General features: G+C 44.5%; 1 protein-coding gene across 6 annotated transcripts in view; it reads left to right on the forward strand.

Moving 5' to 3' along the window:
• Ssh2 (slingshot protein phosphatase 2) overlaps positions 1–11,756 on the forward strand; it is a 244,064-nt gene extending 232,308 nt beyond the window's left edge. For all 6 annotated transcript variants that reach the window (XM_006533227.4, XM_030245966.1, NM_177710.4 and 3 more), the window contains 2 exons: positions 924–1,758; positions 4,926–11,756. In XM_006533227.4, the coding sequence (XP_006533290.1) occupies positions 924–1,758; positions 4,926–7,016 (2,926 nt within the window). In that variant the 3' untranslated portion in view covers positions 7,017–11,756. The remainder of the gene's footprint in view (positions 1–923; positions 1,759–4,925) is intronic.
• The last annotated feature ends 1,954 nt before the right edge of the window (positions 11,757–13,710 follow it).

Here is a 13,710-nt window from a genome sequence, read left to right on the forward strand (position 1 = left end):
GAAAAGGATATCAGATCTCCTGGAGCTGAAGTTAAAGATGGTTTTGAGCCACTATGTGTATGATGTTTTGCCTGAATGTATGTTTGGTACCCATGTGCCTTTGAAGGCTAGAAAAGGATATCAGATCTCCTGGAGCTGGAGTTAAAGATGGTTTTGAGCCACTATGTGGTTACTAGGAACTGAACCCCAGTTATATGTGTGTGTGTGTGTGTGTGTGTGTGTGTGTGTGTGTGTGTGTGTAAAAACCATATACCCTTAAAATATTTCCTCAAGAAAACTTCTAACAGGAAGAACTGATTATTTAAAGATTAAATTTGGAGAACTATTGCTACACTTGACAGGGCCTGTGAGATAGCCCATCAGGTAAGGTGCTTGCCACTATGCCTGACAACTTGAGACAGATTCCCTAGGACTCAGGTGATGGAGTGAGAGAACCAACTATTTCAAGTTGTCCTCATATCTCCACTTGTTGTCCCATCATTAACACAGTAAAAGACGTTAAAAAGATTGAAGTCAACAGGTCACACTTACCCATGCCATGAGAGAACTTGATTATCAATAGTGACTGTTAACAACAATTTCAGGTACCATTAATCTGATTACAGAAAAAAAGTCAGATCTCAACACTCTGGAGGCAGAGGCAGAGAAATATCTACGAGTTTGAGGCAGACTGGTCTACCCAAGAGATGGCAGGAGTTTCGTCCAAGTCAGCCGGGACTCTAGTGAAGCTCTGTCTCGAGAAACAATTCAGATCTTAGCCATTATTGCTGTTTGCTTTGGGTTTTGTTCATATAAGTTGCAGTGTTCTTTTGTCTTGGTCCAGTGAATAGGAGCAAGGATTCGCAGGAGATAAGTTTCTCTGGGTGTGGTTTCCCCAGGAAGGATGTTGACTGTTTTCACAAACCTGTTTGTGTTGTTCACAGCAAACAGCGGCATAACAAACTCTGGAGATCTCATTCAGATAGTGACCTTTCAGACCACCACGAACCCATCTGTAAACCTGGGCTCGAGCTCAACAAGAAGGAGATGACCACGTCAGCAGACCAGATCGCTGAGGTGAAGACTGTGGAGAACCTTGCTGCCATGCCTACCGTCTTTATGGAACATGTGGTCCCACAAGATGCAAATCAGAAAGGACTACACACCAAAGAAAGAGTCATCTGCTTGGAGTTTTCTTCACAAGAGTTTCGTGCCGGACAGATTGAAGATGAATTAAATTTAAATGACATCAATGGATGCTCATCAGGGTGTTGTCTCAGTGAATCAAAACTCCCTCTTGACAACTGCCATGCGTCTAAAGCCTTACTCCAACCTGGACAGGCCCCAGACATTGCCAACAAGTTCCCAGACTTAGCTGTGGAAGATCTGGAGACAGACGCACTGAAAGCAGACATGAATGTCCACCTACTGCCAATGGAAGAGTTGACATCTCGACTGAAAGACCTCCCCATGTCACCTGATCTGGAGTCACCAAGCCCCCAAGCCAGTTGCCAAGCTGCCATCTCAGATTTTAGTACAGATCGTATTGACTTTTTTAGTGCCCTGGAGAAATTTGTAGAGCTTTCTCAAGAAACCCGGTCTCGGTCTTTTTCTCACTCAAGGATAGAAGAATTAGGTGGAGGAAGGAGTGAGGGCTGTCGTTTGTCAGTGATAGAAGTGGCAGCTTCAGAAATGGCAGCTGATGACCAGAGAAGCAGCTCTTTGAGTAATACGCCCCACGCCTCTGAAGAGTCTTCTGTGGATGAGGACCAGTCGAAGGTAAAACTGCTTTATGGTTTTCTATTTAATGAAATTCTCACCCAAGAAACTATTGGAGACTTTGCTGTGTTAATGCCTTTGAGAGGCTGGGTAGGGGGTCACCCATGCTCAGCCAGGCTACACCACTGAGCTTTACCCCCGGCCCTAACCTTTATTTCATTAATATATGTGTGAGCTGGCAGTTCACATGAGCAAAGGTGCCCAGAGAGCTTGAGTTGCAGGGGCTTGTGAGCTGCCTACCATAGGTGCTGCGGACTGAGCTCTCGTCCTCTGTACACGCTCTTAACACTGAGCCTTTTCTTCAGCCCTTAGATTCACTCTTGATGTTAGTAAAGATTTCCCTAGTAGATGGTAAAACAATCCAGCTGAGACCTTCCTTTGAAACGAGGCTTTTTAAGGATTTTATCTTTTTAGGCTTTGATGTCACTTTAGATTTATTTTATGTGCATTATGATATTTTGTCTGCATGTATAAATGTGCACTGCATGTGTTCCTGGTGCCCACAGAAGTCAGGAGAGGGCTTCAGTTTCCCTGAAACTGGAATTATAGATGGTTGTGAGCCACTATGTAGGTGCTGAGAATCAAACTCAGGTTGTCTGCAAAAGCAGCAAGTGCCCTTAGCCTCTGAGCCATCTTTCCATCCCCTGTTGGAAGCATTTCTGAAAGGAGATGATGCCAGAATAGAACTAGCCAAAGGCAGTTCTGTGGACCCTGGGGCTCAGGTCAAAGCTGAGCAGTGATGAGGTGCCACAGTGCCACCTGAGTGAAATGGCATCTGAGAAGATGGGTTTGTTTGGGAAACATTTTGTCTCCGGAAGTTCACAAGCTAGACACTTGTAAATAGTTGCTGGAGTAGCAAGATTATCTGTGCTGAGCTCAGTGATGCTGACCAGAGACTTTGTCTCCAGTCCTATGGAGCTTAAAAAGCAAACGGTCATTTGGGAGGATAAATTTGGGGGAGCAGCCAGAATCCTAAGATTCCCAAGTGGCATATGTTTTGTTTTGTTTTGTTTTGTCTTGTTTTGTTTTTCAAGAAAAGTTTCTCTGTGTAGCCTTGGCCTTCCTGCAATTTACCCAGTGGTACGAGACTGGCCTCGAACTCAGAGATCTGCCTGCCTCTGCCACCCAAGTGCTGGGATTTAAGGCATGAGCCACCATGCCTGGTGATGAATGATTTCTTATAAACTATTTCAGAAGAAAGAGGAAATGCCATAGATGGTTAAAAAAAAAAGTTGCTTTGTTTTGTCTGTCTGTCTGTTTTAAGACAAAGTCTCAACAAAGTCTCAAGTTTACTCTAACATACAAAACTTGCCTTAATGATCTTAATGGACCTCATTATGCATTTATTTTGCAGTACTAGGGATTTAGCCCAGGGTCCTGTGCAGAGCAGACAAGCACTTTACCAACTGAGTTTTTATCACCAACCTTGGTTAGATACCTGAGATCTGGTCTTTTCCTCCTACTTTGCCTTCATCTGCTATTTCTTCTCCAAAAATACTACTTCTGTTGTGTTTGTTGTATTTCTATGGGAAGTCAGAACATTTGCGCTCTCTTTATGAACCAGTCAGTGTAGTGGCATTGACAGAAATAGCCTTCCTACTGAGTCCTTGGTCATATGAGTACTCCTTCCATGGCCCGTGCACATACCAGGCTCACCAGTTCTGCCAAGATCACCTCTGCTTGATGTCCTGGCAGATTCTCCCCAAAGGCAAGACTGACCTTGTTAGTTTATACCAGCTAAGACTCTTCTAAAGGATAAAGACCAGCACAATTCCTAAATGTTAACAAAAGAGACTGATAGTCATACTATACTGACTTTAAAAAGGACCATGTATAGATTTTGTAGTTAAATTTTTCTTTTTTTTTTCTTTTTTGCAGTGGAACCTGATTTGCAGGGGAAGGGGGGATTGGGAGAGTCTTGTCTTAAATCCATGGGAATTATTGCCTTGGACAGGAGTAAAATATCTACCTTGTAAAGAAGTAGAGGGATTCCCTTGAGAATCTACCTTTCCCAGAAGGAGCCGCATAAAGTTTAAAGATTGTTGCCAGGTGTGGGGTACATGCTTTTAATCTCAGTACTAGAGAGAGGCAAAGACAAGCAGATCTCTGAGTTCAAGACTTAGTCTATGTAATGAGTTCTCCTGTCTCAGAAAAGAAAAGTGGTGGCAGACATCTTTAATCCCAACACTCAGGAGGCAGAGCCTGGTCTACAGAGTAAGTTCCAGGATAGCCAGGGCTATACAGAGAAACCCTGAGGAGAGGAGGTGAGGAGGTGAGGGAAGGAAGGAAGGAAGGAAGGAAGGAAGGAAGGAAGGAAGGAAAGAAGGAAGGGGCTAGAGTGATGGCTTATCAGTTTAAAGTACCTGTTCTTGCAGAAGACCTAGGTTTGATTGCTAGCACCTATATGGTAGCTCATAACTATTCATAATTCTATTTCCAGGGTCAGATGCATTCTCCAACTAGGAGAGCACTAAGCATGCATATGGTGCACATAGATCCATCAGGCAAACATTCATACACTACACATAAGACTTAAAAATCTTGAAAGAAAAAGAGAAAGACAGAAAGAGAAGAAGAAAGAAATTTAGAGATTGTGAGGTCAGATACAAAGCACATTCTCCCATCCAGGAGGAACAGTGATGAGGGTGATGTGTTGAAAGCTATTAAGAGAGAAAATAGCAGTAAATCTTCAGATTGTACATCAGATGGCAGACATATCCATCTTACCCTGTCTTATACTGACCACCAAGCATTTGAAAGAACTCTCACCACCTGGGTAAGTTACATATTAGAAGTTAATAAGCCAGCTAGGAAAAGGTTTCACTTATTTCCTTATGGTCTAAGTCCTGGATGCTAGTAGTACTATGAAAATATGGGTTATAAAAGCCCCCATAGCTATTTGCACATTTTAAAACAAAGTCCTAAATTAAAATCTTGCTTGGGTAAACAGAACAAAATTTAGTAAACAGCGGTGTACCTTATAATGCGTTTTCTGCCTCCTGTCTTGATGAATCCTGCTTTGTGCCTGTGGTCTGACAGCACAGTGAGCCTACGCACTTGGCACCGTAACTTATGTTCTCTCTGATCACAGGGTTACTAAGTGAGATACTAGCACTTTCAGTGAGGCCACAATTTGCCATAACTGTCTCACTATTTTCTCTTCATAGGCAATCACCGAACTTGTCAGCCCAGACATCATCATGCAATCTCACTCAGAAAATGCAATTTCAGTCAAAGAAATTGTGACTGAAATTGAGTCCATTAGTCAAGGAGTTGGGCAGGTTCAGTTAAAAGGAGACATCCTCTCTAACCCATGCCACACACCAAAGAAGAGCACCATTCATGAGCTGCCCCTGGAGAGGGTGCCAGCCCCTGAGAGCAAACCTGGACATTGGGAGCAGGATGAGAGTTTCTGTAGTGTCCAGCCAGAACTAGCTAGAGACTCAGGGAAGTGTGCCCCGGAGGAAGGCTGTCTGACCACACACTCATCCACAGCAGACTTGGAAGAAGAAGAACCAGTTGAGGGGGAACATGACTGGGGCCCAGGGATGCACTCTGGTGCTAAGTGGTGCCCTGGGTCTGTGAGGCGAGCCACCCTGGAGTTTGAAGAGCGCTTGCGACAAGAGCAAGAGAACCATGGTACAGCCTCTGCAGGCCCCACATTATCCAATCGCAAAAACTCTAAGAATGATTCTTCTGTGGCAGACTTAATGCCAAAATGGAAAAGTGATGAAACTACCCCAGAACATTCATTTTTCCTCAAAGAAGCCGAGCCGAGCAAGGGTAAAGGGAAATGCAGTGGTTCTGAAGCCGGATCACTATCCCACTGTGAGCGTAATCCCACCATGCCAGACTGTGAGCTGCTGGAGCATCATTCCTTGCCGGCTCCTCAGGACTGCCTAGGGTCAGATAGTAGAAGTAAGAAGCAGGAAGGAGACCTAAAGAAGCAGAGGGCTGTGGTTCCAAACCAGGAATGTGACACACAGGCCATCCTTCTCCCCCTTCCCAAGAAAATAGAAATCATTGAGTATACGCCGACAGTTACATCACTGGGTCACACCGAGCCAGGAGGTGAGGCGACACCCAGCAAAGAGGGTGAGAAACAAGGACTGAGGAAAGTGAAGATGGAGCAGTCTATCACTATGTTTTGTGCGCTGGATGAAAATCTGAACAGGACTCTGGAGCCCAGTCAAGTTTCTCTGCATCCCCAAGTGCTACCTCTGCCTCATTCTTCCTCAGAGTGTGACAGGCCCGCTGACCCAAACCCTATGTTAAGTAGCCCGCAAGACAAAGGGGACTGCCCATCCACACCCTTCAAGACAGCAGCACCTTTTGTCAGCTGCAGTACCCAGGGAGCATCTTTCAGCTTGGATTATTTGCTTCCCCACTCTGTGGTTCACCTGGAAGGCTGCACAGAGCAAAGCAGTGCCACTGACAATGAACTGTCTCCAGAGCAGGCTAGCTGGGAGGACAGCCGGGGGCATTTCCTCTCCAGTGGTAGTGGAATGGCACACACATCCTCCCCATTAACTAACGAAGACCTAAGTTTAATTAACAAACTTGGTGACAGTGTTGGTGTGTTACAGAAAAAACTGGACCCGTCACCTGAAGCCTGTAGAATCCCACATAGCTCTAGTAGTGAAAATATAAGAGATCTCAGCCACAGCCGTGGTGTGGTGAAGGAGCATGCTAAAGAAATTGAGTCTCGAGTGATCTTCCAGGCAGGGTTTTCCAAAACATCCCAAATGAAGCGCTCAGCTTCCCTTGCCAAGTTGGGTTACCTGGACCTTTGTAAAGACTACTTACCAGATAGAGAGCTTGTCTCCTCAGAATCCCCTCATCTCAAATTGCTTCAGCCCTTCCTCAGAACAGACTCAGGCATGCATGCCTTGATGGCCCATGAGCCCTCAGAAAGCGCAGGTGCCCAGCAGAACCCACAGCCCACCAAGTATTCTGTAGAGCAACTCAAAACATCAGAGTGTATTGTGCAGAGCAAACCAGTGGAGAGGCCCAGTGTGCAGTATGCCAAAGAGTTTGGTTACAGTCAGCAGTGTTTGCTCCCCAAGGCAAGACCAGAATTGACTAGTTCTGAAGGAGGCCTTCCTTTGCTACAGACACAGGGTCTGCAGTACACAGGCCCCTCTCCAGGGCTGGCTGTGGCGCCCCGTCAGCAACATGGCAGAACTCACCCCCTTAGAAGACTGAAAAGAGCAAATGATAAAAAACGGACAACCAACCCCTTCTATAACACCATGTGATCCTGAGCCCACACACGTGATTTTCTAAGAAAATGTTTGTTAAAAAGGTGGTGTAATATGTAAGGAACATGCACTTTATTGGTTAATTTTATAATATTTTTGGTCATTTTACTGTTCCTGGCTCATGCAGGGTTTGGGTTTTTCCATGTGTGTACGTGCATGTATGTATGTGTGTGTGTATGTGTGTGTGTGTGTGTGTGTGCGCGCGCACGCACATGCACGCATGCTGTATGTATGTATGTATGTGTACTGATTTGGATGGCAAGATCATTTTATTATTTTTATTTTTTTAAAAATTCAAACCTCAAAAAAATTTTTTTTAAAAGAGCACCTTTATCAAAGGCAAATTGCTGTTTTTCAATCAACTGCCACCTGTCTCTTCTCATTTTGCCCTCTGAGAAAAGACATGCCTGCTTCGTTGAGGGAAAGAAACAGATGGGGTAGGTGGCACTGAAGCTGGGAACTGGAGATGCTCACCCAGGCCTGAGGCGACCTATCTGCTGAAGGGCAGAGGGAAGTCACTGCTCTCAGCCTTCTCCAAGCTCTCTTTTGGAGTCTGTGAAGTTGTAGGCTCTGCTTTGCTTTACCAGGCAGTTGAGACTCCCATTTCTTCTGATATTCCAAAAGGCATCGATCATTACAGAAAAAAAGGAGTGGTAATTGGCCTATTGTGAAGCAAATAATTTTCCCCAAGAAAACAATCTGAAAAGGGAACCCTAATCGAAATTCAAGGTCATCTGTAGAGAAATGCATTAAGAGAGAAGGTGGAAATGCAGCCCCTGCGTTGCTGTGGGGGCCAGTGGACTCCACCCAGGTGAATCCTGGCACTGCCTGCCGGATCCCCGTCTGCCGGATGACATGCTCTGCCACAGCCTCCCAACTAAAGACCTGGAAACAGGCTTGAAAAACAGCAAAGTCAGTGTGTTCTTGTAAAATGAATACATACTGTGGGGTTTTAACCCTGTTACTTGAATACTCTGTGGGCCTTCTGAGTTTAATGGCCGTGGTTTTCCAATTGATTTCTTCTCTCTTGCTGTTTTCCCATCCTTCCCTTTTCTTAATTTCACAAATTATATTTTGTTACATTACATACATAGAACCTATTAACACTTGACACAAGTTTTTTCCCCTAATTTTTCCTAGGTTTGTCGTTTCTCTACAGTTCATACACAGTATTTATGTACATAATGTCACTTTTTAAATGTTTCATGGTTGATATTGTGGGTCTTTTGATTTATTCTTGTTAAGGAGTAGAGTTGCAACTGGAAAAGAAAGAGACACCAGAAATAAACTGGTAGTTTCTGGTAGAAATCTTTATTTGTTTTAAATGAAAACTTGTCATTGCCAGCTCCTGCCAAATTAAGTACTTCCTCTTAAGAAACCCCTGCAGGCTCCCACTAGATCACACTGAACGCTGGCTTCTGTTTGAGGCTGAAGTCCCAGATCACTGTTTGCCAGTAATTGAAGCGCAGCCAGATATGTGTCTTCGCTGCCCAAACTAGTAGACTCCCCGTGTGCGGCTGAGAGGCTGGGGCAGCTCAGCCAAGAGCACAGATCCCACTTAGGATACCATTGCTTTGTTGCTGGCCTGCTGCTCTTAAACACTGGCCTATCTACTGCAAATATGCCTCTGAGAATAGTACAGAAAACATCTGGAGATAACCAACACAGCTCAGCAAAACTGAAGAGGTCTACAAATTTGCTTCCTGCTTGCTTTTGTTGATGTCGGAATTGCTGAGGATTGTCTGAGTAGGAGCCAGGGACTTAGGTTTTTGATTCATCATAGCCCTAGTTAGAAATAAACAGACACACAGATTAATTATCATTAGAGGCAGACTTTGGAGGGAGCAGGTAGTAGGATACAGGAGAAGTAGACTGCAGCCATTTTCAAGTGCTCCAGAGCTGGGAGTCCACTTGCCATTAAAAAAAAAAAAAAAAAAAAAAAAAGTGGTTGGTTCTGACATTACTGCCAGGAAGCAGTTAGCGACCACCTGCGGAAATATGTGGTATAGAAGTTATATATACCTGTGCTGTCTTTCGGTAGTTTCTTTAAATGTTACATCTTTGTGCATCTTGGATATTTGTGTGTTGTCTCGTTAGGTGGTATGTTTCATTGTGAGGAAGGCTTGGGAGGCAAGATGGTGGATTCCAGGACCCATCTGCTAAAGAATCCTGTCTACCAGTGTGACGGAAGGACGAGAAGTTATGATAGGGTGAGGAGTGTTTACATCAAGGTTGAGAGAGTGCATCACCAAAAATAATAATAAAAGCTGGGTGTAGTGGCTCACATCTGTAGTCCCAGCACTTGGGAGGCTGAGGCAGGAGGATCACTATGAGCTGGACGCTAACTTCGGCTAAAGAGTGAGACCCTGTCTCAAAAAAAGTAGCATCCATATGCCACACATTATCACCAATGGACACTGCTCTCTCATCTCCCGGTGTAGAATATCCTCACTGCATCTCTCTTAGCAGAGACTGAGAAAATGCCCAATGAGGGCACTGGGGAGCGGACGGACAAATGACAACACCTGATTTTGTTTTCAAGATTTAAAGAATGGAAGAAACCATCTTCTGCTGTCTTCCTTCTTAATTGTATTTCCTATCATTTAACTCACCTGCCTAGGTATCTTCCACACAGGGTCTATAATTCAGCTATGCCAAAGGGTCTTGCCAGCCCTCCAAACCCCAACACTTGGGTTGTTCCTAAGTCATGCTTATGGCTAAGGCAGGTGCATAATAAGCTGTTGAAGACTTTTTACTTTAGCATTTGATAATTTCAGATTGTCTGTCTGTTTTTTTTTCTGTTCATGGAAAGCCTGGACCTAACTCTGACGAACTGTTAAGCAGGAAAAATCTTGACCTCCTGACTAGTGCTTAACCTCTTGCTCAATGCCTCTGTCTCTCTTTACTGTTTTTAAGACCACAGTAGTCCTGTCAGTAGGTCTGGAAAAGTGTATAAGCATACATGTGGGCACTTAGACAGAGGAGCTGACATTTCAGTGCCTGGGCTAACAGCCCCAGGAGCAGGCAGGATTGGAGCTACAGCCTGACTACATTGAGCTATACCTGACTATAGGGAGAGGACCCTAGCCCTTTGTTGTTTTTGGAAACAGCAGCAGTGGGTGGTGTGGGCACAGTATAGTAGGGAGCACTTCATCTCAGTTTAGTTGCCTCTTGTTCTTCTTAACATATTCGTTCCTGTTCCTGCATCCCCACCTCTTCAGCATCTTAGTGTTTTCCTGCTCTGTACCTTTGTCTCTACTGCTATTTCCTTCTTTCTCATTCTGAGAACTACCAAGAGCTCCAGGGACAGCCTGGGGACACATCCCAGGTTCCAAGGTCTCCTGCTCCTGAGCCCAGATGTTTCCTCTGAAGGCCTCTGACAGTGGCTCACAGGATTCTGCACCTGAGGTTCTCTTTCAGTAAAGATGTTCTGTGGGAGTTGGGTTTTTTGGGGTTTTTTGTTTTTGTTTTTTTCTAAGCATTATGCAAAAAGTTTTAAGGGCATTTTAAAGAAAAGCCAGTTTTTCTTGGCTTTTCCAAACAACTATCTGTGGATACTTTGTTTACTTTGTGAGTATTAAAATATGCATCATCGCTGTGGCCTCAGGCTCTGAAGCCATGGTTGTCCTATGAGTCCTCCCCCAGAGAAAATGCCATATTATTGTCAGCCCTTGTGGATAAGTGGGTCAGCTGTGGAGCCGATCTCCTTCTGTGTCCTGCACTCGCATCCAGCAGTCCTTTCTTAGTGCTGATGTGTCTCCATAGTGATGGTCGTGATGGTGAATGGATAGTATGATTGTTTGGTTTTTGATTTTTAACGGTAGACAAGGTGACATTCCGTTGTTTCAGCACCAATCCAACTTAAAAGATCATAGACTTCGTTATCCCTTCCAAACTAAAAGATCAAGCATGTATTGGACATAAGTGTATGCGTTGCCTCGACTCATCTGGCACCCATATTAGGAAAAGGCCTGCCACCAAAGCAGGAAGCTGCACGCTGCTCTCCCCAGGGCTTTGGGACCTCTTGATGCCATGAAGAGCTATTGCAAGGTGCTTCTGTACTGCTCCAGCCTGAAGCAGAGGTGACTAGGCCTGCTTCTGCTAGGAAGAGAACCAGCCTCATCTCAGTGCCCCAGAGATCTAGGACAGGATTTCTAAACTGGAATCACCTCTTACCAACTTGAAGAGCCCCACCCCACCCCAGGTATAGGGCTGGTGCTGCCATCGGCCTTCACAGCGAAGCTGGTGGCAGCATCCTGTCTACAGAGAGCAAATACCCCAAATGGAAAGCTGAGAAACTGACATGTGTCCTAGTCAGTAAGCCCACTGGGAAATGATGGGTTTTGTTTTATTTGATTGATTTGCTTGGCGTAGCAAAGGTGCCTTTCCCACCCTCCTCCCTTTAAACTTTGTTTTGTAAGACTTGTTTGAAACCCAAACAAGTCCAAAAGACTCGCACTGACTGTTACCTTTGTCCAGGCTATCCCAAACTTCTCTATGCTCTCATTTTATTAAAAGCAGGTGCTCCCTGGAATCTCTGGGACCTTTCTGAGGCATTCAAAGCAGAATATAAAGAGTGGTCTCATCTCCTTCCTTAATCCTGGTGGTTGGGATGTCCCACTTGTATCATAGTTGTTTTTATTATTACTGATGTGCTCCGCTGTTTTTAAATGTGAACTTGTGCGCAGATTCAATGTTCTTGTTACAGATTGAATAAATTTTTATTTTGAAGACAAATGTTTGTTTCAAGTGTAACAAAAAAGGGAAGTGCTGATGAAGGTGGGAGGTTGGAAAACAGCCCGGACAACAGACAGATCAGCACACACTGAAGAACTTAATGTGGGGAGGTAAACATATATAAACATATGTACATGCATTTGTTTATGTGCATGTATATAACCTACCTTTCACAAAAGACTGCGAAGGAAACAGAGTTACAAAAAGTTGCAGACAATGAGACTCAAATCAGGTGACCAGGCTGGGAACTTGGCTGGTCAAAGAGTCACTCACAGAAACTGTCACCTGAATGTTAGAATGAATAAGCAAAATTCTTCTACCAGCTGTGGTGCAGAGTGACTGGTGTGGGACATCTGCGGTGACCTGCTTTAGCAGTGTCTGGATTTATTGGGTGAGTAACCTCACTGGACATTAACACAGAGCAAACGAGTTTTCATCACAGTGAAATCTACTAGGCTGGGGAGAGGGCTCAGTGGTTAAGAGCACTGGCTGCTCTTCCAGAGAACCCAAGTTCAAATCCTACACGGCACCTCACAACTGTCTAACTCCAAGATCTGACATCTCACACACATGCATTCGGGCAAAATACAAATGCACATTAAAAAAATAAACACTTAAAAGCTACAAAACCCAAATGCAGTACAGTTCAGCCCAAATACGGTATTATCTGGGGGAGCTCTGTTAGTTGCCCAATTGTCAAACAAAATTTCTGATGTTTTCAAAGAAAACGCCAACCTACTTCTCTCTGAGTCGGCCAAGTGAGTGGCGCATTGCTATTCTCCAGTGGGGATACATGATGTGAAGGTATGGTCACCTCACAAAATATTCTAGGAGTCCTTGGAATATTGACCAACTAAATATGTTCAGTCTTGGCTTTGTAGCCAAAGCAAATGAACCAAATTAGTCTCAGTTGCCAGGTCTTGTTCAGGAAATGAGTTTGAGAAACAAAATTCCTGTTAGCCTCATGGATTGCAGTACAGGACCCACTGACAGTTCTATGGGAGAACCAAGCCCAGTGGCTTCTTTGCCTGACTGGTGTTTTGTTTTAACTTTGTGTGTGTGGAAATTTTTCCTGCATGTTGGTGCAACACATGTGTGTCTGGTACCCATGGAAGCTATTGAGATATTGGATTCCCCAGAACTGGCGTTAGAGATGGTTGTAAGCTGCTTTGTGGGTTCTGAGAACTGAACTTGGGTTACTAGAATGTGCCCCCAGAACGATATGAGCTAACCATGTACCTGGAATCTTAAAGACTCCATCCCTCTTTGTGGTTATGCACACATAGAAACCACAAATCTTCTGTGTAGCACTAACAATTTCTGGTTCTGTTCCTCTACAAGCCACTAATTGCCTAAACCCCTTCTGAGAAACAAGCCTATAGACACCCACATGCTCATGGGTGCGCACTCTCTCTCTCTCTCTCTCTCTCTCTCTCTCTCTCTCTCTCTCTCACACACACACACACACACACACACACACACACACACACACACACACACTGGTCTCTGGAAAACTGCACTACTGAGTCTATGTGCTGCCTGAAACTGGCCTCATACTGCCCTTCAGAACCTAAGATGGGAGGGAAGAAATCAAGAGCTCATGGGCAAGCATTGAATAAACAGCAACTCAAGAAACTGGCTGTATTTTATCTTCTTGACCTTGAACACTACTCAAGACTGGGTCTTGGGGGTGAGGAATTCTGCCCTAAAATAAAGGGATCATCTCAAAGACCAGAAGGCTAAACATCTTCAGAGTTGGTCTCTCTGACCTCTAAAATATGGCCAAATATCTGTGCCAACATCTTCCCCTTGAACCCAGTGCTGGGAGTTAGTTTACTTTTCTCTGCCTGGCTTAAGCTGTGGCTCATAGAACCTTCTAATAGGGATGAAATGCCCATACCGGTGCCAAAGTTTTAAGTTCTCAAACAATCGCCATCGATGTTAATAACAGCGG

The sequence above is a fragment of the Mus musculus genome, chromosome 11, assembly GCF_000001635.26.
Source record: "Mus musculus strain C57BL/6J chromosome 11, GRCm38.p6 C57BL/6J".
In the NCBI taxonomy this organism is placed as follows: domain Eukaryota; kingdom Metazoa; phylum Chordata; class Mammalia; order Rodentia; family Muridae; genus Mus; species Mus musculus.